At 58.5% G+C, this 25,506-nt stretch overlaps 2 protein-coding genes across 7 annotated transcripts in view; one reads left to right on the forward strand and one right to left on the reverse strand.

Moving 5' to 3' along the window:
* The first annotated feature begins 776 nt into the window (after nucleotides 1-776).
* ATP4B (ATPase H+/K+ transporting subunit beta) lies at nucleotides 777-7,569 on the forward strand. Its single transcript, XM_004273586.3, has 7 exons — nucleotides 777-2,840; nucleotides 3,304-3,432; nucleotides 4,323-4,436; nucleotides 4,556-4,755; nucleotides 5,531-5,587; nucleotides 6,789-6,887; nucleotides 7,408-7,569. The coding sequence occupies exons 1-7, from the start codon at nucleotides 2,729-2,731 to the stop codon at nucleotides 7,567-7,569; spliced, it is 873 nt and encodes a 290-aa protein (XP_004273634.1). The 5' UTR covers nucleotides 777-2,728.
* TFDP1 (transcription factor Dp-1) overlaps nucleotides 6,461-25,506 on the reverse strand; it is a 34,340-nt gene continuing 15,294 nt past the window's right edge. Inside the window, exons 4-13 of one of the 6 annotated variants that reach the window (XM_049701015.1) lie at nucleotides 21,299-21,405; nucleotides 18,635-18,756; nucleotides 17,473-17,638; nucleotides 16,950-17,093; nucleotides 16,370-16,438; nucleotides 15,985-16,136; nucleotides 15,391-15,557; nucleotides 14,352-14,430; nucleotides 11,312-11,507; nucleotides 10,959-11,098 (exon numbers count right to left, since the gene is read on the reverse strand). In XM_049701015.1, coding sequence (XP_049556972.1) covers nucleotides 11,360-11,507; nucleotides 14,352-14,430; nucleotides 15,391-15,557; nucleotides 15,985-16,136; nucleotides 16,370-16,438; nucleotides 16,950-17,093; nucleotides 17,473-17,638; nucleotides 18,635-18,756; nucleotides 21,299-21,405 — 1,154 coding nt within the window. In that variant the 3' untranslated portion in view covers nucleotides 10,959-11,098; nucleotides 11,312-11,359. The other 5 variants (XM_049701017.1, XM_004273587.3, XM_049701014.1 and 2 more) reach the window with 5 other exon arrangements.

Raw genomic sequence — 25,506 nt, forward strand, 5'->3', positions numbered from 1 at the left:
AAAAAAAATCTTGCTTGGATTTTGATAGAAATTGTGTTAAAACAGTATATCAGTTTGGGGAGTATTGACTTGACTGTGTTGAATCTTCCAACCTACGAACACAATGTGTGTCTCTAGTTACTTAGACTTTTGTTTCATCACCATTATGTAGTTTTCAGCATACAAGTCTTATACATGTTTTATTAGATCAACACCTAAATATTCCTTTTTGTTTGGAGCAATTGCAAATGCTTTCTAGGTTTTTTTGTGTCTGTCTTGGATATTCGAAGTTTAATCTTGATGCAGCTTGGCATGGATTTGGGGGCTATCTTGTTTGGGGTTCTCTCAGCTTCTTGAGTCTGAAGGTTTATGCCCCAGCCCCACTCTTTCTTCTCTCCTTGCGGGACTCCAGTGACACAGACGTTAGGCCTTTCCTACGGCCCCTGGGTCACTGAGGCTGGGCACTTTTTTTCTGGCTCTACTTTCTCTCTATTGTTCAAATCCGGAAATTTCTATTGTTTTTTCTTCCATGTCAGTGATTCTTTCCTTGGTCCCTTCCCTTCTGCTGCTGAATCCATTCTTTGAGCTTTTTATTTTGGTTATTGTATTTTTTGAATCTAAAATTTCCATTTGGTCTTTATGTCTTCTAATTCTTGCCTTAAACTTTCTACTTCTGTCTTTCCATTTGTTTCAAGCACAATCATCATTGCTGGCTGAAGCATCTTACAACCTGTCAGATGATTTCAGAATCTGTCACCTCAGTGTGGCATCTACTGATCATCTTGTTTTCACTTCATTTGGAGATCTGCCTGGTTCTCGCTCTGATGAGTGATCACCCATCGAAAGCTGGGAATCTTCCTATCATCCAGTCCTTCGGCGTTCGTGGGCTTCCGCTGACCCCATGGCCGCTGTGGAGGGATGGGCTCCGGTCCCTTGCTGTGGGGGGTGGGTGGGAGTCGAGGCCCCCGCATAGGAAGGGTGAGCTCCCACATCACCCGGAGCTCGCTCTCTTTGGGGCGTCCGTCCCACGTTGCCCCGCGGGGCACGCCAAGCAGCCCAGTGCCCCCTATCCCGCCCCAGGCCTCCCCTCCCCACGGGCACGTGTCCCAGGAAGGTCATCACGACAACGCGTGTGCAGCTCAGCACACACGTTCATGCTTCTGGGAATTCAGAGACTCAGTGTGGAGGATTTCGTTCAGAGACTTCCAGGAAGAATTCATGCTGTGCTCGTCCCAAGAGTGTCTCTGTACTTTCCAGACAGGGCGGCACCGATTCTCTGCACAGCAGTTCCTACCCTGTGTCTTCAGGCCTCGGTGCAGGGGTCCCAGACCCACAGGCTGTGGACAGTGAGACCGCAGCCTAAGGCCACACTCTGTGTTTTTACTGCCCTAAAGTTCCAAAGCTGTGAAGGGGAACAGTGTGAAGGAAAATGCCTAGGGTTGGTCCATTAAGGAACTATGAGTCCAAGCTAAAATGCTGCGATTCCATCTGAATTTTAGGGTGTTCGTTTTGCTGACAAACTCTAAATCATCCTAAAGAAAATACACATAATGGCTAGAGGGCTTTTCACTATCTTTATCCCCGAAGAACACTTCCAATTTGGCTACGTGGGTCCCTAGAGGGAAAGTGACAATGGATGGACACCCAGCTCTGTTTACAATCCCGCCCTTTCAGTCGGGTCCTGACTTAGATACTTGTAAAGATGCCTCAGTGCCACGTCCTGTCTGCCCAGCGCTGCCCTTTCCTCCTAATCTCAGAGACGGGCCCCAGCTATGTAGACCGCCAAGGCTGTTGGTTCTGGCCACGCATCAGGAGGTCCGGGGGCTCGCAGCTGTCCAGACGCTCAGGCCGCCCGGCAGCTCAGCTCCCTCAGAACCTCGGGGGTGGGACAGGCGTCACAGGTTTTCAAGGCGCCCCAGGTGGGTCGGACGTGCTGTCAGGCTGAGCGTCCCCTGCCGAGACACTGCCACAGTCCTGCAGCCACAAGCAAGGCCCACGGGAGCTCCCAGGTCCGCTGGGTCCCTGGGAGAATCTGCATTTCAGCAAATCGCCCGGGGACTGGTGTGTATTCGGTTCCGAAAACACTTCTAGATTGTATGGCTGTGAATTCCTCCATGGACACAAAGTCCTACAGGGCCCCAACACTGGCTCTCAGAGGACACCACGCTCGTCACCGAAGCTCAGCTCAAGAGTGACGGGAGCCCCTGCGGCCCCGCAGCCGGCGGCCCTGGGCACCGGCAGGCTTGGCTCTCCAGCACCAGGACTGACGGCGGCGGGAGCCCCCCCCACACCGGGGTCCCAGCCGTCGCCTCATCATGGCCTCGGGCGCCTGCTGCAATCAGCGCAGAGCAGGGAGCATCTCGGCCGCGGCTGGGCATCAGGGCCCAGGCCCCGCCTCGTGCAGGCCGCTCTCCTCACACCTCCCTCCCCAAGGAGGTGCGAGTGGGCAGAGCTGAGCACCTGGCAGGCCTCCTTGCTCATTATCAGAGCAGATAAGGCTCTGGGCCAAGGGCACCCGAGAGGAGGAGTGAGCCACCCTGATTTGCCCAGGGAGGGGGTGGAGGGGCACCTGACGGCAGTGGAACCTGCCGGGCCTGCCCGGGCGTCGGTGCTTGACGGCCAAGCAGTGATAACACCCTGCTGGGCTCGCCCCGGAACCCAGAGCCGCAGTGCCCTTGACCTCTGAGGGGGAGACCATAAAACCCAAGGGGATGTCCTCCCCCAAGCGTCCCTTGGCAGGAGCGGGGCGATGGCGGCACTGCAGGAGAAGAAGTCATGCAGCCAGAGGATGGAGGAGTTCCGGCACTACTGCTGGAACCCGGACACGGGCCAGATGCTGGGCCGGACGCCGTCCCGCTGGGGTCCGTGCGGCAGGGCAGGGGCGCCAGGGGAGGGCAGGGGACCAGCAGCAGCCGCGTGGGGCTGGCGGGCTCCGTGCCCAGACGCAGGCCCTGGCCGGCCTCTCCTCCCCCACTGGGTGATTCCAAAGGCCCCCCTCAGCCCCGACACCCGCCGACAGCGGGCACCTGCGAGCAGCTGAGGATCAGCCTGACCCAAAGGCCCAGCCTTAGATTGGAGAAGAGCCGTTTTAAAGCTGTGTTCCTAAAAGTGTAACTTTTTAAGGCTTTTAAGTTAAGGGGGGCAGGGTTACGGGGTGAGGAGAATGGTCTGGAACCAGACAGCGGGACGGGTGCCCAGCGCCGTGCGTGAACGTGCCCGACACCAGTGCAACGCTCACCCTGAGAGGTGACGTGTTTGGGGAGCGGCACGCGCGTCCCCGCAGCCGAGCGGCTGCCGCCGCGTCTGACCCGCCCCTTCCCGCAGTGTGGATCAGCCTCTATTACGTGGCCTTCTACGTGGTCATGACCGGCATCTTCGCCCTGTGCCTCTACGTGCTGATGTGCACGGTCGACCCGTACACCCCCGACTACCAGGACCAGCTCAAGTCGCCAGGTACCGGGCGCCGGGCCCTGCGCTGCCCTGGGCTGCCGGGCCGGGACACGGCCCCTCGGGGAGGATGTCGGGGAGGACGGTCACCAGGGGATCAGGAAGGGGGGCGAGGGGCGCTCGGTGCCCGTGCGGCGTCACCGGCACCGAGGCTGCTCTCCTGTGGAGGCCTCGCCTCCCCAGCAGCAAATTAGGTCCAGAGCGCGAGTGCCGTCTAAGTGCAAGGTGGCCCGTGCGACGAGGGGGCTGGGCCAGCGCCAAAGAGCAGGAAGTCGCTGGTGACAAAACTCCCAGGTCCCGGGGAGGGTGTTCGGACCAAGGCTTCCCCACGCAGCCAGCTAACCTGCGGTGCAAAGGGTGGGGGGAGAAACGAAGGGAGGAAAGCTTCTTCCAGCCCAGCTACTCGGAGCGTCTGTCACCCCTGCGTCCTTAACTGTTTCTGAGGAAGACACTAACCCGAGAACATCCCACAGCAGCGCTGAGCTGGGTCAGCGCCCGGCGGATCCTCTGCAAATCATCGTGACAACTGCGGGTCAATTTTTTGAATCAACCAACGGACAAAACATGGAGGATTTCTATGTCATTTCAGAACAGAACGTAATAGATTACAAACTTGAGAACACACCGTGATAGAATGTGCCCCAATCCCAGAGGCTGGCAGGCAGGCAGGCCTCCTGTGGGAGGGACCCACGGGCCCTGGCCAGGCCTCGTGGGACGGCGCGGCCCCCCGGCCCCTGGGCAGGGTCCCGGGCCCTGCTGGCTGCCAGGGGCGGGGGGACCCTCGAAGGCCTGGCCCCGAAGCGTCCCAGGCACGGCCTCCCCCAGGCCAGGGCCAACCGAACGGCAAACGGCCTGGATGTACAACCAAAGGCCAAGGCGTCACGTCCTTTTTCCAGGGGTGACCTTGAGGCCAGATGTCTACGGGGAGAAAGGCCTGGACATCTCCTACAACGTGTCTGACAACAGGACCTGGACAGGACTAACGCAGGCCCTGCACCACTTCCTGGCAGGTAGAGTGCAGAATGCACTGCAGTGTCTCCATTCTTTCCTCGTCTCAGGAACCCCCTGGGGGGCGGGGGGCAGAGGGGGCCGCAGCTCGGGCAGGGCCGCAGGTGTGCCTGTCCCCCAGGCTACTCACCCGCGGCCCAGGAGGCCAACATCAACTGCACGGCCGAGAGGTACTTCTTCCAGGAGAGCTTCCTGGCCCCGAACCACACCAAGTTCTCCTGCAAGTTCACAGCAGACATGCTGCAAAACTGCTCGGGCCGGCCGGACCCCACCTTCGGCTTTGAGGAAGGAAAGCCGTGTTTCATCATCAAGATGAACAGGGTGAGTGAGGGGATCGGAGGTGAGAAGGGAACCGGGGCCCCGCCTCTCCTGCACGTGTGCTGGCCGCGAGCGCGCCTTCCCTCAGACCAACTGGGAGCTGCCATGCAGACCCACCACCCACTTGACCGTGGCGTCCGCCCCCCGCCGAGCCGCAGAGCCTGGAGCAGCCCTGTGTGCACGGCGGCTGGAAGAAGCCGGGCCGCGGTCAGCGCGGGGAGGGCACCTGGGAACCGTCTGAGGACAGGCGCAGAGGGAGGCTGACCGTGAGAACACGGCCAGCCTCGGGAGGCACGTCCACGCTGCGGGGAGAGGGGACATCTCGGCAGGGCCCCGGGGAGGGTGGGACCTGGCGGCGGGGCGGGGAGGACCCGGCACCATGCTGGCGTCTGCGTGGCACCCTTCATTTTCCTCCCTAAGAGGCCGGGGGGCCACACACTGGCACACCGCGCCGGGCCCTAGGGCCCAGCTGGGCTGCGGTCCCGGCTGCCTAGCAGGTGTGCGAGGGAGGGCGGTGGTCCTCACGAGCCAGGAGGGCACTGCACTGGGCCCTGGGCACCAGCAGGCGCATCTGGGGGCCGGGCCGTCTGCACAGGTGGGCTCGGGAAGCTCAGACCCCCCATCCAGCTCTGCCACCTGCCGGCCAAGACCACGGCCCCAGCGTGGAGCTTCCGGCTTTGAAGCAGGAGTTGGTACATCCGCCCCAGAGCCTCCCCGGCACCCGTCCTCCGCACTCACAGATGGGCACAGAGGCCACGTCCGAACCTTTCCCTTCCAGATCGTCAACTTTCTCCCCGGCAACAACACGGCCCCCAGGGTGGACTGCACCTTCCTGGTGAGTGACCAGCCACAGCTGTCTTGTTTAGGAGGGAAAACCTGTGGGAAATACTGATCTGCTTTTCCCTAAAATCATCCCAGCCGTCAGCCTAATAAGCCAGGGGCACGAATTGCAGGAACCTTCACTTAAGAGTGGTTTTATCCTGGGGGATTAAAAACCCGGTAAGAATTATCAGGAAAAAATGTTCTATATGGTTTTGCAAGATGCCAAACGGCACAGCTATGTGATCCTGGAGAGTAAAGGTTTACACTGTCTCTGGAAAAAGCAACCTGGTAAGAAAAACAACGCTCGTCACCGTTTTGCTTCAAAAGGCATTTGGGACAGTGTATCACTGACGTGCTTCAAAATGTCTGTGGCTATTTGGAGAAACCAAGGCACATCTGCTACGCTGCTCTGTCCTTCTTATTGGCTTATTTACAAAAATATGCAAGTTACCGACAGCCGCTGTCGTCTGGCAGCGTGTGTACGGAAATGCTGCCAACAGTTGGCATTAATTTAGTCCAGTTTTTCTCAAAACATGTTTTTAAGGACAACACGAAAAAACTAAATTTGTCTTCGTTGAATATTTTCTAAAGTTTGTTTCCACAATCACGCCCTCAGCCAGGGCTCTCTGCCGTCAGCACGGGTGCCCCACTGGGGTGACACCCCCCCACCCCCACCCAAAGCCTGCAGTCTCCCCGGAGCGCAGCGTTCGTCCTGTTTTGTTTTTCCTTTTTGAGTTTCCTCGACCACGTGTGTGTAGGCTGACCCGGGATCTGCACAGACACCAAAGTACCCTTCCTCTGCCCTCAGACGAGCTCAAGCCGTCGGGCGAGTCGCTGGCTCTGACAGTGAAGGGAAGCAAACCCCACGGCAGCGTGTGGGTCCTTCCCCAGTCTCCGCAGATCACCCGCCCAGCCTTGTGGGCCTTCGTTCCCACACGCTCAGCTCTGTCACCTTCTTTATCCTAAGAGGGTTTAAAATGGAAAAAAACACAAGCTTGAAAAGTCACCCGGGGTCTTGCAAACTAACGAATTACACCCTTAATGGATTCTGGGCTGATGATAAAGATTAGATCTAGTGCCAACTGCACGTGTGGTCACGGTGCACACGTACGCACACACGTGGACCTGCGTGCAGAAGCATGCGTGGCACGGACACACAGGCGGACACGAGCGCACCAGATCCGGCCTTTCTCACAGCGGCCTCTCGCCCACAGGACCAGCACCCGGATGCCCCGGCCCTGCAGGTGGAGTACTTCCCACCCAAAGGCGTCTACAGTCTACACTACTTCCCCTACTACGGGAAGAAGGCCCAGGTACGTGTGTGCCACTGTCCCCAACAGCTGCTCCGGAACCGGATGAAACTGAGCAGTCACTAGCAGAAGGAAGGCCCTAAACGTTTCACCCGCAGAAACGAAACAAGGCCGCACTTAGCCCAGCCGGACCCCTTAATCTTCGGGTGCTTCCCAAACCCCTGTTCTCGTAACTACCTGAAAACACATCGTTCTCACACAAAATGAATATCACATCTAGTCCTTTACCTTCCAAGGGCCTCCTTAGAAGGCCCTTAGACAACTGCATATCCATTTAAAATCATTTTCTCCAAATCTCTGGCTTTATCCTCCGCTGTTTTTATATTAATTTTCATCAACTGTAACTTGAAGTTGAATCTGTCACTGGTCTGCCCCCGCCCCCCGCCCCCCGGGCCAAGTCTCCTCGTTTCTAAGCAGGGAGACATTTGTGTCCCAGTGGGTCCCGGGCGGCTCTCGGGCGGCGTGAGAGCACCCGGCCAAGCGCCCGGCCGCCCTCGCCGGTCCTAACGCACATCCGCCTCAGCCCCACTACAGCAACCCGCTGGTGGCCGCGAAGCTCCTCAACGCCCCCGTGAACAGGGAGGTCGCCATCGTGTGCAAGGTCCTGGCGGAGCACGTGACCTTCGACAACCCCCACGACCCCTACGAGGGGAAGGTGGAGTTCAAGCTTAAAATCCAGAAGTAAGGGAGCCAGGCGGCTGGCCCCCGGGTGCAGGGTGACCGCAGACGCCGCGTCCAGCTACACCCGGCACCCGAGGCAGCTCCGCACCGGACAGGCCCCCGTGCGCCCAGCTCTCGGAGCCAGAATCCTGTGAAACCTCCGTCACTTTTTAGGTAGAACTGTAGCCACGATGACAACGCTGGGCTAACACGGTGACCCTAAGGCAGCAGCTGTGCAACTAACAAGACCCCAAAAGGATTCATCTCTTCCGCGCGGACATCACCTTTCCTGCTGCAATTTATTTTTTCTATACGTTAATATGAAGACCGGGAGTGCGTTGACATGAAACGTGACTTAGGGTTTCATGCATTCTGGTTGCCGGCTTTAAAAAACACAATTCCTCAACTGTAAAAATCAAGTTTATTAAATTCACTCTTAATCTATGTAAAAGAGTCGTGTCTCTCCTGATGAGGGGGAAGAATTAACTAAAAACTCAAACTAACAAATTCACTTAACTAAAAAGAATTAACTAAAATTAATGAACCAAAAAGCCTCTCCCTTTAACACTTTCAGCTGCAAGTCGGGGACATTACAAACCGGAGTGGGAGGGGCTGCCCCGAGAGCGCACAGTTCTGGGACGTAAGGGTGTCCCCACGCAGCGGAGCCCGAACCCCAGAGGTGACGGTCCTCGGAGCACAGTCTCCCCTCCAGGGCGGCAGGGGGTGGGGCGGTCTGCAGCCCCAGGCCATTCAGAAAACCCTGAAACGAGAACATTCTGTCCCAAGGACAAACCTGCTCTCACCTGTCGCCCTCTTTTCACCCCACCCGGAGCTGGCAGCCCAGAGTCCTAAGCCAAAGGAAGAAGCCCCGCAGAGGCTCAGGGGACAGGGGACCCACCGCCCAGCCCCGAAGGCCACCAGGGCCCAGGGTACAGTGTCTCTGCTCCACGTTGCCGACCCCACCGGCAAAAACCCTGAGCCACCTGGGAAGTGCCACGTCAGGCCAGAGATCAGGCCACCTCGGGGCTGTCACGACACACTGGAGGTCAGAGGCCCAGCCCAGAGATCAGGCCACCTCAGGGCTGTCACGACACACTGGGGGTCAGAGGCCCAGCCCAGAGATCAGGCCGCCTCGGGGCTGTCACGACACACTGGAGGTCAGAGGCCACCTCGGGGCTGTCACGACACACTGGGGGTCAGAGGCCCAGCCACCCCAGCAGAGACACCGAGGCCTCGATGGGGCTGGGTGTGGGGCGCACGTCGCGGGGTCCGAGCACAGCAGGCCGTCTGCCTCGGGGTCCCTCCTCCGGCTGCCCTGGGAGGCCGAGGCTGCGATCCCATTTCACAGGGAAGGAAACTGAGGCGCAGCAGCTGGAGGGGCTGCCCCCCCATGGGGGTGCAGGGGACAGGGAACCTCAGAGCCGGCCACCTGCTGACCACAAAGTGCCCCTTGGAAAGAAGTGCTAGAACCTTCCGTCAAGTTGCTGTCGAATACACGGAACCACCAGCACCTGGGGGAGGGGGGGCACAGGCTCTGGGGTCAGAGGTCAGAGGCCTAGGTTCGAGTCCGGACGTTCCTCTCTCGGGAGCTCGCTTACACGCCCCGGGGACCACTGCTGAGCCAATGCCCAGGGTCAGTCCTCGGCCCAAGTAGCCACAGGCCTCCTGGTTTGCAGAACCCCACTACTCACCAGCTTGTAAGACGTGAACTTTGGAATCGAACACCTCCCCTAGAGGTCACAGACCACAACCGCAGGGAAGCGGGCGTGGAAGAACGCAGGCTGGACCCCCTGACGGGTGATGCTCCGGGAAGACTGGGCCGCAGCTGAGCACCTACCAGGAAGAGCAGGAGAGGCGACGGTGCCAGAACCTTGTCCCCTGCCCAAGGCGCTCCCGCGGCAACGGAACCAGCAGACCCTCGGTCACCTGGGTCACCACCGGTGCAAGGTCGGTGTCGGGGGTCTCGTGCCCACGCCCGGGTGCCCAGCTTGGCCAGACCCGCCCGGGTGCCCTGGAGGAGGAGAGGCAGCAGGGGCACAGCCGCAGGGGACTCGGCCGGAGACGCGGGGCTGGCCGTGTCCTCACCGCAAGGGCGCCAACACTGCCCCTGTCTCTCCAGCCACAGCCCTCAGGACACTTCAGTCCGCCACAGTCAGGAAGAAAGGAGGAACCGCCACAGCCCTCAGGAGACACGACTCTGCCCGAGGCCGCAACCTTGCACCGCAACACTCACGGATGTCTTCGACCAACGTGAATAAAACACTGAGCTGCCCCATCTTACCTTACAATCTGACTCTTTTTCCGAAAGTCAAATCCATAAAATCTGTCTCGGCTTCTAGGATCCGGCAGAAAGGCAGGGAACGCCCTCGGCCTGGCTCTCTCACCGTGGGCGTGTCCGCGAGGGCATCCAGCCTGCGTCCCTCCGCCCCCTGCTTCCCTGGGGCGCTTCGTGACCTTTCGGGGATGTGTGTGTTTGCAAAGTTCACGTTTCGTAAGGACTCGCACGTTAAAGGCCGTGGGTACATTTCTTCTAAAAGCAAGGCAGAGCACAAACTCTCTCCCCACCACTGGCCGCGTCCCCGGGACCTCCTTCCTCGGCCCCGCCGCCGGGCAGCGGCAGGACAGGCCGGGGGCCTCGGCGGGTCCCGCGTGCACTGCTGGGCCTGGACCCTCTCCTCCCTCCAGAGAAGGGCCCGGCTGACGGGAGAAAATGAGCTCCAGACAGCAATCCCGAATCAGAGGGACACACGACTTGTTTAAAATGCCCATGCGCACTTTATTAATAAAAACTAACAGTGCCAAGTTAAACAAGTCAAACAATTTAAGTCTCTTTATTCCACAAAATATTACAGAAAAGTCTGTTTGTGTTCCAATAGAAAGACAAGTATTTTAGAACAGGCAGCTAACAGCAACTGTGCAGTTAATGGTTCTTGGTGAATAAGTTTTAAAAGAGACTACTGCCTGTCCTGAAATTCCTTTTTCTTTTTATAAAAAAAGAACTATTAAAAATGATTGACAAATTTTGAGTTAAAAAACTGTTAAAACATTCTCTATATTTAATTTCAACTTTATAATAGATTACAGGAAGATGCTTACGAAACAAATACAACATTTGTTTCAGTACATGTCTTTAAATGACAGACTTAGAAGTATGTAAACAACTATATAATAAAAGTTCCCAAACGCTGCCTGTAAGAAATCAGGCACATTTTACCATAAGCAATAAACCACTCCGAGCTCTCAGACAGTCTCCAAAGCTGCACCAGCGTGGCAGTAAACTCCTACCAAACCAAACACACAGAAACGAAGAAAGAGCTTCGCAATTCATCAGCTGCAACACAGAGCAAAACCCAAGTAGAAACCCGATGGAGTCACGCAGTCAATATAATTTAAGGGAAATAAGGTCGTAATAAGACGTCGAGAGGCAGAGCCTCGCCGTCTGCCGGTTCCGTGGTGCCTCCCCCTCAGCGGCTGCCTCGGGCCCGCCGGGCAGCAGGGCCTGTATCTCCCTCGGCGCGGACGGAGCGCAACGTCTCCAGCAAACTCGGCAAGAACTGTGAAGGGGCGAAATGAACTCTGAATTTAAAAAACAGCAAACGAAAACACAAAATCCAGAAGAGTAAAGAGAGGCCGTGCGTCGGCACCAGACAGCGCAGCTCGTCAGGACCCCGCAGAGGACAGCGCGTTGCGTATCGGTGGCGCGTGCCGAACCCGGTGGCTCAGCGAGCTCTTCTTGGGAGGAGGGCAAAAGAAACAGAAAGACCCACGTTCACAGCAGTTCTCCTCCCCGGACGTGTCCCCGGAGCCGGCGGGGCTCAGTCCTCCCCCTCATTCTCGTTGAGGTCCTCGTCCTCGTCGTCGTCCTCCCCAGCGTACGACACGGGGGTCTCCACCCGGGACCCGCTGTACTGCGACCCGCTGGAGCTCGTGGCCAGCGCCCCGTCCGCGCCGTTGGCCAGGTCACTGCAAGGACAGGAGGTGTCAGTGGCGGCGTCTGCGGCGCCAGAGACGGGCCGGCACCCCCGTGAGGTCCGGGTGTTCTCAACTACACGAACAGAAACGGCAAGCCTTACCCACGTGCAGCACAGAACCCAGCGCCCCCGAGGCTGACGCCACCCGTCACGCCCCCTTCACACATCACCACTGGACGAGGGGCTCCGGCAGGGCCCCAGCACTGAGTCCTCCCCATTTATCATCATGTCGGAAGCGAGACTCGGGCACACCAACCGGAAAAGCCCCGAGACTCTCCTCCCAGGCCTCCGCCTGTGACTTCCCTGACCTCCCTGAAGGCTGGGAGCCGGGGAGGAAAGGGGCACCCCGTGAGCGTGTGCTGGCGTGTGCGTGTGTCCGCTTGTGGCAACGCCACCCCAGGCCCCACCCTCAGCGCCTCTGGCGTCCGTGCTGAGCCAGGAAGCTGGGGGTGACGGGCGCGTCTTGCTGCAGCCTGCGCCTCCAGGACGGCCCCGAGGACCCACGGCTCTTGCAGGCTTTATTCTTTGGAATGCCGCCTGACGCCGGCCCCGGGGGGGACCCAGGCGGGGACCACGGACCCAGGGGCAGAGCTGCGGGGCTGGGCTCTAGAGCGGCCAGGGCGCCCTCGTCTTCAAATGGGTCGCTGGAACCCACCCGCGTTTGCTTCACGCTCCTGGGAGCCTCATCCGGAAACACATGACCACCTCTGGTTGCCACAACTGGGGCGGGGGGCGGGGTGCTAGCATCTGAGGCCGAGGGCACAACCCAGTGCCCCGCAAGGCACGGGCAGCACGCACAGCAAAGGGTGGTCCGGCCCAAAATGCCAACAGGCCCGCGGGCGAGACCCTGGCCTAGAATGGAGGGGCTTCAGGAGCCAGAATCCCGGGCGAAGACCCCCGGCTTCAGCCACCGCCCGCGTCCCAGCACAGCGCACACGAGACGCGAAGGGTCAGCTGTGGTCAGTTACGGTCCCAGGGCACCAACGGGAGATGGCCACGCCCACCACGAGGGGAGGGAAGGCGACGTTTCTTCTGAGCTACAACTTGCTCAGGCACCGTCACAAGTCATTCAGTGTCTTCATGTCTGAGCTGAACAGCAAGGGAAGGCCCCAAGGGGACCCCGACCTAGAGCTACAACTTGACACAGGTCATCCAGGCTCCAGACTCGGAGGAGGCCTGTCTCCACGCGGAGACACAGCGGCACCCTCGGGGGGGCCTCACAGCATCCTCTCTGCACCCAACCTGCGGCCTTCAACTGCTCTCCACAAAACGGAGGAGCTTACTTGGTAAACCGTGAGTCTGTTTAAAGATAACAGGACATGAAAGGGTCAGAACCACCCTGGAAACGCGGCTGTGATACACTTGAATCAGACGGCACGGGGCAGGGGAGGGTGATGACTGAGTAAAAGGGTTCTTGTCCCGCCACGCAGGTCAGGACCCTGAGAGGCCTGTGGCACCACAGAAAGCCCACAGGGCAGAGCTGCACAGATTCCTAACGTTAAAGGTGTTTTCCCGTTATCAGAAAACCACACGCATGTATCTTGATACCTTTCACTGGTATTTACTGACGCTGCTCGTGGACAAAGTAATCCCACATCTGGGAAAGCCAGCCTGGAGACCAAGCCAGGAAGAGTGGAAAACTGAGCCATCAGGCGGCTCGTTGCAGCTTTTCTTGTAACTGGGAACCACCTAAACGTTCAGCCAGAGGGCAGCTCAATGAACAAAACAGGCCTTTGTAAAAACAGCGCGTCCACCACTAAGGTCAGCTTCTCTTCTGAGATGGTAATGGCTTTGCTTCCCTCTTTAGAAAACCTGACGTGAGCCTCTGAAGTTTAATCAATAAAAAGAATTTCTGCAAGAGGAACGTTTAGGAAACACCCAGATTCCACCTCTTGCTATAACCAGTGTTCAGATGTTACAGACTGGGCTCCACACACAGCGGTAGATTCAGAGTTAAAAACGGAACCAGCCTCAGTCCAAATCCAAACAGGTGCAGACACCCTGGGGCCTCCCTCAGCCCCGGAGGTCGACACAGACCCCACGGGCACTGGGGCCCTCGCGGGGCGACCCCGCCCCTCCCTCAGGGCCGCACTGTTTCCGGGCCAGCGCTGCACGGGGACCAGAGGACACGGTGCCCGCAGAGCCCCCTCGAAGGTGTGCACACGTGACTTATTAGTCAATTCCATTTTGTTGGACCTACACTCTGCTGATTTCACTTACACTTTAGGAACATTTATTGATGTTTAGAATTGATATAAATATGTATGACACATAATACTACATAAAAAATAAAACCACTGTTTTGTCAATACCTAACGTTGGTATTACTTTACATTTATCTTCAAAACACTAAGACAAACCCTGAGGTCTGACACTTCTGCTCTGTGGGACTGCTAGGTCAAAAGTCAAATACACATTGATTTAAATGATAAAACTCCTTTGATAATATCAAATACACTCAATACACGGTAACGTGAAAAAAAGGAACCTTATATGCGTATTGTGACTTCAAGTGTATTAAAAAGGAAAAGAAGAGATGGAGAAACGGCCTCTGTCACTCAGGCTGCGGCCGTGGGGTTCAGGGGGCTCTGCCCGCACTTCACTGAAGTACTTTTCAAAAACATAAAAGCTGTGTACTACTTTTAACCTTTAGAGGAAGGAAACCAATCAGAAAAAGCAAATCTCCTTTGCACAAAGGGCGAGCTCTGAGTGACTCTCGGGGGGCATCCGGAGTGGGGGGAGGTCTGCCCTGCTCTGGGCGCCCCGACTCCGGGCGTCCCGCTGCCAGGTGACAGTGGCCCCACCACCCCCAGGCCCCGCCGGGGATGGCAGTTACCTGGCAGAGAGCCTCGTGCCGTTGGCAGTTGAAACAGCCGACGTGACAAAGACACCGCCGAGCGATCCCTGAGCCATTTCTGGAAAGAGAAAGAAAAGAAAGCAAATTTCACAAAGCAGAGACCGCAGGCAACAGGCCCACGAGCTGAGATGGGACGGCTCTCCAGGCGAGGCCCCTCGGGCCGCCCAGCGCCATGCCCGCTACCAGCCAGAAGGCAGCCCGCTCGCTGGGCCCGGCCACCGGACCAAGCCTCGCGAAGACAGCACGGAAGTCCTCCCTTTACTTCTCTGAATCGGTGCGGCCACCGACGACGCCACGGGAGGGCAACCGCCACCACAGCGCAGAGGCGGGACCCAAGGGGAGGAAGGACCTACGTCGACCCCCGTCCTGGACGCAGCTGTATCGCCAAGAACGGGGGCCGTGGGGAGGGCAGCTGCTGCATCCAGAGGGGGTGGGAGGCGCCCCCACGGGACGCTCTGAGGCCAGACGCCCACTTATTCTGGGCCACTTGGGAGCGCTCGGGGGTAATCCACACCAGAGGCGCAGGGGCAGCTTCTCCTCTCTCACCACAAAGCCCTTCCCCTCGGCGGCTGGGACCCCCCAGCTCAGCCAACGAGCCAGCAGAACAGACGCCGGGGACCCAGGAGGCTCCCCACACCTGCCATCGGGGCAGGCCCAGGGCTGCCGAGACGACGCTTTTCTCGGTCACTCTGCTGCAGTGACTAAGCCACTCCCTGGGGTCGGGTCCACACCTGCCACGCTCCTCACAGACCTGGGGCCCTACCTGGAAGGTGAGATCCTGACGTAACACCTGCACCGTATGAACCACACGGCTCGGCCTTGTCGCCACCCCCCCGCCCCCCTGTCCCGAGGGGCCACGGCCCCGCCAGATGGCGTCCTGCTGCTGCCGCATCGGCACCCCACAGCCCGCCACCGTCCCACGTCCCACGTCCCACGTCCCATTTGTCTCTGCTCTGGGCACCGGGCGCGAGCCAACCCCAGCGGAGGGGGCGGGCGTTCCGCCCAGGACGGAGCAGACCTGTCACGTAGGGTTCCAGCGCTTTCGGCACCAAACTTCTCGCCACCTTCAGGTCGTCGGCGGAGCAACTCCCGGACTCCAGCCCGCAGGCCATCCCCATGCGCTTCAGCACCTCGATGTCATCGTGGATTTCAAACGTGTTGTCGAAATTAAACAGGTACTCAAACCTAGAGGAGAAAGTCACCGTCAGAAAAGCGCCGTCTCCACGACAGAGCTGGACACCTGGCTCGGGGGCCCCGAGCGGGACACCCCACTCACCCCAAACCTCCCTCAGCCACAGAACCCACCACCTCAGCGCCAGCAACCAGGGAGCGCGGGCGGCACCTACGCAGCCCGGGGCTGTCGGCCGCCCCAGGACGCCCCGGGCTGGGCCCCGAGCACCGCCTGCTGCCCTGACAACACTCCTCCTTCCCGAGGAGCCGCACACTCAGGGAAGGGAGGAGGACACCTGCAAGGTAATGACGCTGAAAAGATCGCACTTGGTGGCTATAAGCTAGACCCGCAGCAAACCAACCAGACGGGCCACCTTCTCTCTGCCCCCGCCCCCCGACCAGGCGTCTTCACGCGGCCAAGGCCCTTCCCACCACGACCTACTTGTCGTTGGAAATGCTGCAGTCGATGACCGTCTTCTTGCTGGTGTTCACGATGATGAAAGGCAGATGGATGACGGAGTTGGCGGGGGGCGGCCGGCTGGCCTGCTGCTCCGCCTGGCGGTTCCTCTGCACCAGGTTCTTAAAGGCGATTTGCTAAAAAGATGCACGATTGACGCGCACCCACACCTGCTGCCACCGGCCACCTAACCCTCCCAGGGCGTCCTCAGCGGCCCTGCCCGGCACCCCCTCAGAGACCAGAGCAGCCGGGGGACGCAAGCCCCAGGGAGCCGCCCAGCGGAGAACACGTGTCCAGAACGCAAACACGCGGAGGGGGGCCGACGCCAGCAAATGGCAGTCCCGCTGCCCCCACGGCGGCGCTGCGTTACCTGCAGGATAAGCTCTTGGAGCTGCGACTGTTTCTGCTTTATCCTTTCCAGCCTTCTCTGTCTCTCCACCTTCAAAGACAAGCCATCGGCATGAGACATCATCACAACTGGCTTTCACAGCATATTTTAAAATCCAAGGCAACACAGGGTCACCGAGGAAAGGTCCTCGCCGAAGACGTGTGCCCTGGGCCTGACGGTGGGGCAACAGAAGAACCTAGAACATGGCAGACGATGCGGGCACAGGCCAGTTTCTCTTAATCTCAAAACTACACAAGCTTCTTCCGTCTTCTCGTCTTCTGGACACGGCTATGGTGTCTTTTTGAAAACCACACAAACTGGGATGCAGAGTTCACCCACACTGGGGGAAACCCCCCCGGACCGGGCCGACTGCCCTGCCACCAGTGTCCGCGGCCCCAGACGGCCGGAGGGTCACCGTCAAGTGGGAAAGCACGGACGCGATCAGGGGCTTCAGGACGCGGGGAGACCTACCCCCAACGCCGCCCAAGACACTCAGCAGGCGCCAGTGGTGCAGACGACCGACGCCTACTAGGAACACGCGGCGGACGCAGGGCTGGGATACCTCTAGGTTCTGACACTCCTGGGCGGAGTTGGTGGGCAGACCGATCCACTTGATCTCCTTCTTCTCCTTGGAGATGATGTTCATGGCCATGAGCACGTTCAGGGCGTCGTAGACCCGCCGTCTGATGTTCTTCTGGTCGTAAGCCTGGTGGAGACAGAGGGAGATCTCCAGACAGCCCAAAACCCGAGCACACTCGAGGCTGGGCACCGTCCGCAGCCCCCGTGAGGCAGCCCCCCGCACGGCCCCGCTCGGCCCGCCAGCCCAGGCAGGGGGTGTCGCCACGGGGAGGTGGCCGACACACGGGGCCGGAGCCGGTGCGCGCTGTGGAAGCGCCGGGGACGCGGGGGCATCACCACACAAGCGGGCCGGGAGACCTTTGGAAGTGTTTTCAGAGCTTCTCTGCATGTCTGAGGCCGTCTGAGACACAGACAGAGGGCCGGGGTGTCCCGCCCCGCCAGCCTCGCGGCCCTGCCGGCCCCGCCGCGCACACCAGCCCCGCCGGCCCTGCCGCGCACACGCTCACCGACTCGTTCGGTAAGATGTGGTTGTCCGCGGCGCTGAACTCTGCCACCAGCTCGTCCGCCACCTCGTTGTAGGACGTGGTCCCCTTCCGCTGCACCTTCTCGCAGACCTTCATGGAGAAATGCCTCAGCCCCTTGCCGTTCTTCTCCCCTTTCCTGCTACGCTTCCTTCAAAGACACAACAGGAGAGCAGTGGTCTCAGCACACAGCGCCAGCCCAGGATCCAGACCCGCCTCCTAGGACCGGCGGGCGCCTCGAGGGGTCCCACGGGCTGCGCTCAGCAGAGCAGGGACGGGAGCCTGGCTCCGTCTCCCCGTCCAGGGACCCCCTCCTTCCTTTAAAGGCTGGAGAACAAACTTAAGTGGCCGGACCTTACACATGTATCTTCAGCTCTCGGGAAAAGTGGGGCACGTGACCCAAAGGGCAGACCCCAGGACACGTCCGATGTGTATCGGGACGCCAGACAACGCTGCTTCTTAAAAAGATGTCGACCGACATCAGGGGTTACGGAAGTTCTGCTGCACATACAGGAATCTGGGGGCAAACGTGAGCCAGTGCAGACACCCTGATGGCCACGTGGCCGCCGGCGCCCAGCGCTGAGGCTGGAGCGCTTCCCCTCGGCGGGGAGCCCCAGCGCCCGACCTTCCTGAGTCGCCACAGCGAGGAAACGGTCGCCCCAAGTTTCCAACTGACGAATTGCGGGAGCTGATGATTTTTGCTTTAGAACCAAAAATACAGACACGATTCTACATCTTTGCTTTTGTTTGCTCTTAGGGAAAGTTGCACAGCTGACCTCTGAGTAAAGTCGCTTTCACATCGCTTTGCTTTTGGAGGAAAGGAACAGGGTGGTGTGGCCGTCACACAGGGCTGTCCCCACGGCCACATTTAGCTGTTTAGGAGAAGCTGCTGCGAAACCCGCCACGTTTATTGGGGTTCGAGAAACGGTACTTTCTGGTATAGACAGCGCAAAGTGTGAAAGTTACCGCTGCGTTGAGAAGCCAGAGCCCACCCCCAAAACCGCAGTGGAGTCACCACCCCCAAAACCGCAGGGCGGCGCGGTCCACGCGTCTACTCCGGGCACGCGCTGGCCAGGGCCCGATCCTCTGGCGTGCTGGTCGGCCACGTAGCCAGAGGCTGGGGGGTAAATTCTAGGCAAGTGCTCACCCGGCAGACCAAGGTGAGGGGTCTGAAGACTGGTTCTGGGAGACAAAGTGGGTGTTAGGGGTGTGTGGGCTTCCTACCACGATAGTGTTGGGCGCTGCAGGTCTCTGAGGCGTACCAATTACCTACAGTCAGAAGAGACAATTCACAACAGTCAGAATCTCCTCCACACGATGCTGCCGCTTCATCACTTCTGTTACCTACAGCCGCCGCCGAGCTCTATTAACCACAAAGGTCAGAGAAGTCACGTGGGCACCCAACGGGGACACCTGGAGCCCTGGGCCACGGGGGACGCCCGGTAGCCTGGCTGGGCCTGGAGACGACTCCGAGTGGGACTCCCACGTTCCTCTTTTACTTCCTTTCCTTTCAGTGACACAAGACAGGATAAAACGCTATGCTTCAGCGGTGCTAAAATGAGGCCCCAAAATGAAGGAAAAAAGGAACGCAGGGCTAGCGAGGTTTGCTGCAGTGCCCCCGCCAGGCCACCCAGCCAAGCGGGGAGCCCCGGGCACCCCAGACAGCATGGGGCGGAGGAGAGGCAATGGCACCGGGGCCGCCCCCGACATCCACACACCCGTCCCTGCACAGAAGGCGTCTTCTGACACCAAACACTCAGAACTCTGGTCCCATCCGTCGACAGTCACACATTACGGGGACACGGGGACACTGCCTCATCCAGCCACGTAAAATCCTAGCTTCCCAAAGAGCTCGTGCCCGACCCAGGAAACCACTCGAAGCACCGTTTCCTGGTGACTGCACGGGGTTGGCGCCGAACGTGTCAGCACTGGTCCCCAGCACTGGGCGCGTGGAGAGCAGGCTGTGTCCGGGCTATTTTAAGCTGGACACTCCCGCTAGTCCGCTGCTTAGTGGGATAAGGGCTACCTGCCGTGGCCCTGGGACAGCTGACCTGGCACGTTGCAAATTATCCCTAAGCCCAGGTCACCTGTCAATGTTAATGAGCCACAAAAGCCACAGGAAGGCGAACAGCTCAGCTGAGCCTCGTTCTTTTAATTCACGCCCCCAGTGACTGAGGCATCGTCACCGTGTTTTTCAAACTGCAGGTCACTCTCATCCCAAAGACATGCGATCAAATAGCTAGCGCTCTGGAAAGTGAGACAGGATGGAAACGAGGGTGAAGCCCCAGAGGCGAGGGCCCCGGGTCTCGGCGGGAGGCGCGTGCAGCCAAAGCCCGTGGCCACTGGCTCGGGAACCTCGAGACCCGTCCCTCTCAGCACTCAGCCCGCTACGTCCTCAGGAGAGCAGGCTCGGGACGCCGGCCCAGCCCTGCGTGGCCGGCAGAGGCCAGGCTGCTGCCGCTGCCCCCAAGAGGGGTGCCCAGCCTCGGTGTCACTGCCCCACCGGACACAAGGGCCCACTCCACCGTCCACCCCTAAGGACACCTCCCGTGGGTTCCACTGTTCTGCAAGGAGAACAGAGCACCAGGCACACAGCAGCGCCCAACAGGTGCTCACTGCAAGGGCAGCCTCCTTCGACAACAGGACAGGTGAGCGGGAGCGCACCCTGGGCCGGCGGGCCACTGCCCACAGCCCCGCGGAGGACACCACAGGTGTCCCCTCACTCCCCTATTTTCACTATTTTCCATGGACTTCCCTCCTGTGGGAACCTGCCAGCTCTTCTGCTTTTAGCCCTGTGTCTGTAGAGATGGACAGGCATCTGTGGCGGGCCAGCTTTAACTCTGAGAACGGGCATTCTGGGAAGAACACATTTCCACAACTAGCTGGGCTCCGAGACGGCTTGGGGCAAGTCAGCAGTGGAACTTCAGGTGGATAAGCTGCAGGTCGGAAAGGCACCACCAGAAAACTCTTCACGTTAGCTTCCTCCCAACTATTTAAACTGGTACTAATGACAGAACTGTTGCTATAATCACCAAGCTATTCTCAGGCGTGACTCTGCTATAACGTAACGCACAGTACCTATAAAATAAAATGATGTGGATTATAACTTCTATCAAAAGGACATTTATTGGATATCTGTGACGTGCCCAGCAAGGCCTAGGACTCCCACACACCACGGATTTGAAAAATCACAGCAATGCTGCTGAGCAAACGTGGTCCCAGCTCCCTGACGGGGGAGGCCACACCGCTGCCCGGGGCCGCCTGGCGGGGCGGTGGGCGGTGAACGCCCCTCCTCGCATGGCCCCATGGAGCCCTGAGTCCCGTCGGGAAGGGAGCCGCCAAACCCCACAGGTGGGAGCTGACGGGCTGGTGGGAGTACTTGGAGGAGAGGTGCCTGGCACAGTCCCAGGAGCGCAGGCCCGCCTCTGACCCCCTCCCATCGGCCAGGATGGGCAGGGAAGCCCCCGCCCTGCAGCACCTGACGGCTGGCAGAGCCCTGAGCCCGCCGTGAGGCCCGCACGGACACCATCTCGTGTCCCGGGCCGGCAGTCGGCCCGCCCTGAGCGGCCAGCCCGCACCAGCTCGGGCCCAAGAGCACGCGTCACCCCAGGAAACACCATCAGGGCAGACGTGGGACCAGCGTGGCCGGCGGGGAAGCTGCCCTGGCCTGGCCGGGTCCCGCCGTCCAGCGGCACACACAGGAAGGCCCAAGCTGGGGGAGGACACACGGCACTGGCCACGTGCTCCTGAAACCTGCGGGCCCAGGAAGGGAAGCCACAGGGCCAACCGTGCACCACCCTCCCGGCCTTACCACTTGCTGAGCGATGTTGACATTGGACTGTCCGAATGTTTTTGGCAAGAGCTGCTTCCCAAGCGTGTTTACTGTGGAGGGATGAACGGCCACTAAGGACACCACACCTGCAACGCAAGGAGACCAGAGGTCACGCCCTTCCTGAACTGAGGCTCCAAGTGCCAGTGTCAGGGTGAAGCTGCCCCTTGGGAGACAGCCTGACTGCCCCCGACCGTGTTAGACCCGCGGTCCGCCGCAAGCGCCGCTACGAAGCCCGATGCCCAAATCTGAGGGGGCTGCCGCTCTCCCTACGACGACCCCTACCCGCCCCTGTGCCCTCGCGTCCAGGGATCGGGGGCTCCGGGGCACCCAGGCCGTCACCAACCTACTCAACCCCTGTGGGCTGTCTGCCCACCGACAGAATGTTCTGCTGGGACCACAGGCCCCGAAGCTAAACGGCTCTTCAAGTCTGCAATTCTAAGACAATTACAGAACTTCACAGTTGGAACTAACTTGTATTCCAACACCTCTCTGTGTGTTGGCAACCTGGCGTAGAAATCTAACGATCTGCTTTTCCTCGAGAAGTAGAATCCGCTTCTGTTTCCAGGAGGAGTGACTCGTGAGGAGCTGCCACCTCTTTAAACAGTCAGATAACCTAACACAGAGCTGGGGAAACACCTCAGGGGGGACGGAAACTTTCCTCCCCTCAGCACGAGCCCGCTGAGAGCGCTGTGTGCCCAGCACCAGCCTCGGCCCCAGGGATACAACGGTGAACCCCTTGCCCCGCCGACACCAGAGGGCACGCGTGCCCGGGGAAACCGGCAGGCGGGCCCGGGGGCACGAGCGTCCTGGAAGGGCCGGGACGGTCTCAGGTGAGAAGACATGGATTTCCAGCCCCACTGGAGGGACGGAGAAGGCCCGTGTGGACAGGACCCCCCGGTTCCCCTAAGGCACACGGGCTCCGGTCCCCGCAGGGTGGGTGGCGGGGGTTCTACAGGCGGGGAGCCTTGCACCAGGCTGCCACCGGAGGACGCTTTCCTTCACTTCCACCAGGTTCAGCAAGAGGGAGAGACATGGCCTTCCGTCTGGCCTGGTCCGAGGTCTCATTTTTGAACTCTTCACAATCCATGCATTTTAAATACACTTCTTCAAATTCCAGTAAACAATGAATTTTGATGCTACATACGAACGATGAATAATTTCTATTAACCTAAGTTGACGAAGATAGATATGCATCCTTCAACTGCCTAAATATTAATATTGTTACCAATCAACACCAAAAAAGTTAAACTATTGGCTGTAAGCAAAATAGGTTTATCTGCTTTGAGTTTTTTATATTCCTCTAAAAATAGAGATGTGTATCTTAACAAGAACAAATATTTAAAAAATTGTTTTGGATATGAGAAACTTTTTTTTTTTTTTTTTGTGGTACGCGGGCCTCTCACTGTTGTGGCCTCTCCCGCTGCGGAGCACAGGCTCTGGACGCGCAGGCTCAGCGGCCGTGGCTCACAGGCCCAGCTGCTCCGCGGCATGTGGGATCCTCCCGGACCAGGGCACGAACCCGTGTCCCCAGCATCGGCAGGCAGACTCTCAACCACTGCGCCACCAGGGAAGCCCAAGAAACATTTTTTAAAAGACACAAAATTATTGTTTTGCACTGAGAAATTTAAAATACACTTAGGCAATTAAACATACCACGTTCAGATTTACGTACAGATGAGTAACTAGTAAGTTTAAAAATACGGAATTGGTTACTTTCACTAAAAAGAGTAACTTTTTTTTCAATCTGCAAATGATTCCGTTTTCAACCACCGGTGAGCACGGAAGCTCGCCGGGTCAAAGCCCACAGCAGCTGTCCGGCACGGCTCCTGGCGCCGGCCTTTAAAGCCATTTGTCCATCGTTATGCGGAGGCCACATTCACGGAGGGCTGTGTGGCCACCTCACCGCCGGTCTGCAGGTCCGGCTGCAACACCCAGCCGCTACCCGGGCTCCCGCCTTTGCCTAGCTCGGGGCGGGGAGAACTCGGGGGTGGACCGGGCCAGCCCCTCCTCACCTGCATCCACACCGCCTGTCCCACCCCGAGGATCTTCCCCTTGCGTGTACGCTGCAAATACAAGTAATAACTCTGCAGGCAGCCTTAGCGCCAGTACACAGCACGCACAGAATCACGAGTGCCATTTCACTGTCTCTGCCGAAAAGCTCCCCACTCCGCCCGGCCAGCAGCTACCGCGCTCAGAGCGTTCACTCCGTCTTCCACGCTTCCCACACACGCCCACGCATCCACGAACAACGTGAGTGCTGTTTGCGGGCCTTTACATCTAGAAGGTAGTACGTACACATTCTGCAACTCTGATGCTGATGTTTTTGAAACTGACCCACAGAGAGATCTAGCTGACTTCCTCTAAGGCGGGGCCGATTCCATTTTAATATCATGTGTAACTATACAAACATACAATGTAATATCTACATGTTCCTGGTGCCCCTTCTCCAAGGGAACCTGGGTCCCAGGTGACCTTCTGCGTCACGGGATTCAGCCCAGTGCTGGCCTGCGGCTGTTCTGCGGCACGGGTACGCGCACGCACGCACCCCAGCACCCTCTCCCAGGTTTCTGACAACTGTTGACTCAGTTGAGATTGGCTACTTTTGGTCAACGTCGGGCATGGAATGGTATTCCGCTTTTGGTTTAATCTGGCCAGAGCAATCAGAATGCTTTACACATTTTCCTGATAAACGTGCCACACACAACCCATTTATGGGGGCGGGGGCGTAACATCTCAGCCACAGGGAGGTTAAATTATAACACAAGCTAGGAATCTGCTCCCTAGAAATAACACCGCTTTAGCCATAAAACGTACTACAAAGCCTTTCTTAAGGGAACTACCAAACAAAGTATTTTCAAATATAACATTATGAACTAGAGAATTCCTTTCAAAAAAGCGAGTTAAGAATATATACTGTCTGACCTGTTATAACCATTAACAGAAAAAGGATTCTAAAATTATTACATAGGTTTATCATTAGTAACCATATCATTAATATCCAGAGGTTTTAAGATACCTTAAAGTATGAAAACGTGAGGTTTAGTGTTTTCTTGAGAATAATTTTAAGCAAACGTTTAAAAATTTCCAGAACCTAATGTTTGAAGAGTTACTATTTGCCTGCCATGCTACAAATACCCTGTGGGCTAACGTGGCCAAAAGGGTCAGGGCAAGGCGGCCACTCGCACGCTGGGTCTTCCCAGCCCCGCCAGCCGCTGGCCTCACTGGCACTGGAAGAGCCCGGCGGCTTCCTTGGTTCTCAGGCATCAGCGGGAGCTGCCCTCCTGGGCCATTACAGCGGCCACACCTGCCCACGTGGGCACACCACTCACGGGCAGGCCCTGCGGGAGCTCCCGCATAGATCAAGGGGCAGCATTCACGGGCCTGGGGCACCCTCTGGCCGTCTTGGCGCCCTGACCCCGGCCACTCCTGGGCGACTCCCCACCACGTCCTGGGGAGCAGCCTTCCACCTCCCCGAGAACCATCCCCACCTGGAACGTCCTCTGAGCCCCCGCCCTGCCCCAGGGGGCCACAACGGGGAGGGGCACCTCGTCCTCCTACAACAGGCCTCCCAGCAATACCGGAAGCTGAGTTCACCCTGCGGGTGTGTGTCTGGAGGGTAGGTTCCGAGTCTCAAGAATCGTAAAGTGACACCAAGCCTCCAGCCGCACATCACTACTAAGTTCTCGCCGCTGCTGCCCGAGAAGCCCATCCTCAGGCTGAGGGACAGAGTGACCCGGAGTGACCCGCGTCCCCAGAGGACGCCCCTCACCAGGGAGATGAGGACCCGCCCTGGGAAACAGCACGTCCCGGGAGTGGAAGATGGTGGCCTACGCGCACCTGGTACTCAGGAGCCCAGAGCTGCCATCGGGCCACAAAAGGTGGCACCAGATGTTGCCGGGAGAGGACAACACAGGTCCCAGGACACCACGTGCATGGACACCAGGTGTCAGACGCTCCCGAGGAAACGTGCACTTAAACACACGTTTACGTCTTCAACTGCACCCTTGGGTACGATCAGCGCTTTTTTTCAGTGAACACGTATTATCTGTTTGATGAAAACTTTCCAATTTGAAAGGCAACAGCAAGCATGCCGAAGGCAGACACAGATCAGAGGAAGGAAGGCCCTGCAGCTGCGGCCCCGCACGGCACGGCCTGGTCCACCAGGCATCACAGGCCAGCACCTCGAG

Source organism: Orcinus orca, chromosome 18 (genome assembly GCF_937001465.1).
Source record: "Orcinus orca chromosome 18, mOrcOrc1.1, whole genome shotgun sequence".
Lineage (NCBI taxonomy): Eukaryota > Metazoa > Chordata > Mammalia > Artiodactyla > Delphinidae > Orcinus > Orcinus orca.

Excerpts from the sequence above, each read along its gene's own strand:
- ATP4B (XM_004273586.3), top strand. The coding sequence starts at position 2,729 with ATGGCGGCACTGCAGGAGAAGAAGTCATGCAGCCAGAGGATGGAGGAG. Across the intron at positions 5,588-6,788 it reads GGGTGGACTGCACCTTCCTG|GACCAGCACCCGGATGCCCC; the intron begins GTGAGTGACCAG and ends TCTCGCCCACAG. Across the intron at positions 6,888-7,407 it reads ACTACGGGAAGAAGGCCCAG|CCCCACTACAGCAACCCGCT; the intron begins GTACGTGTGTGC and ends CATCCGCCTCAG.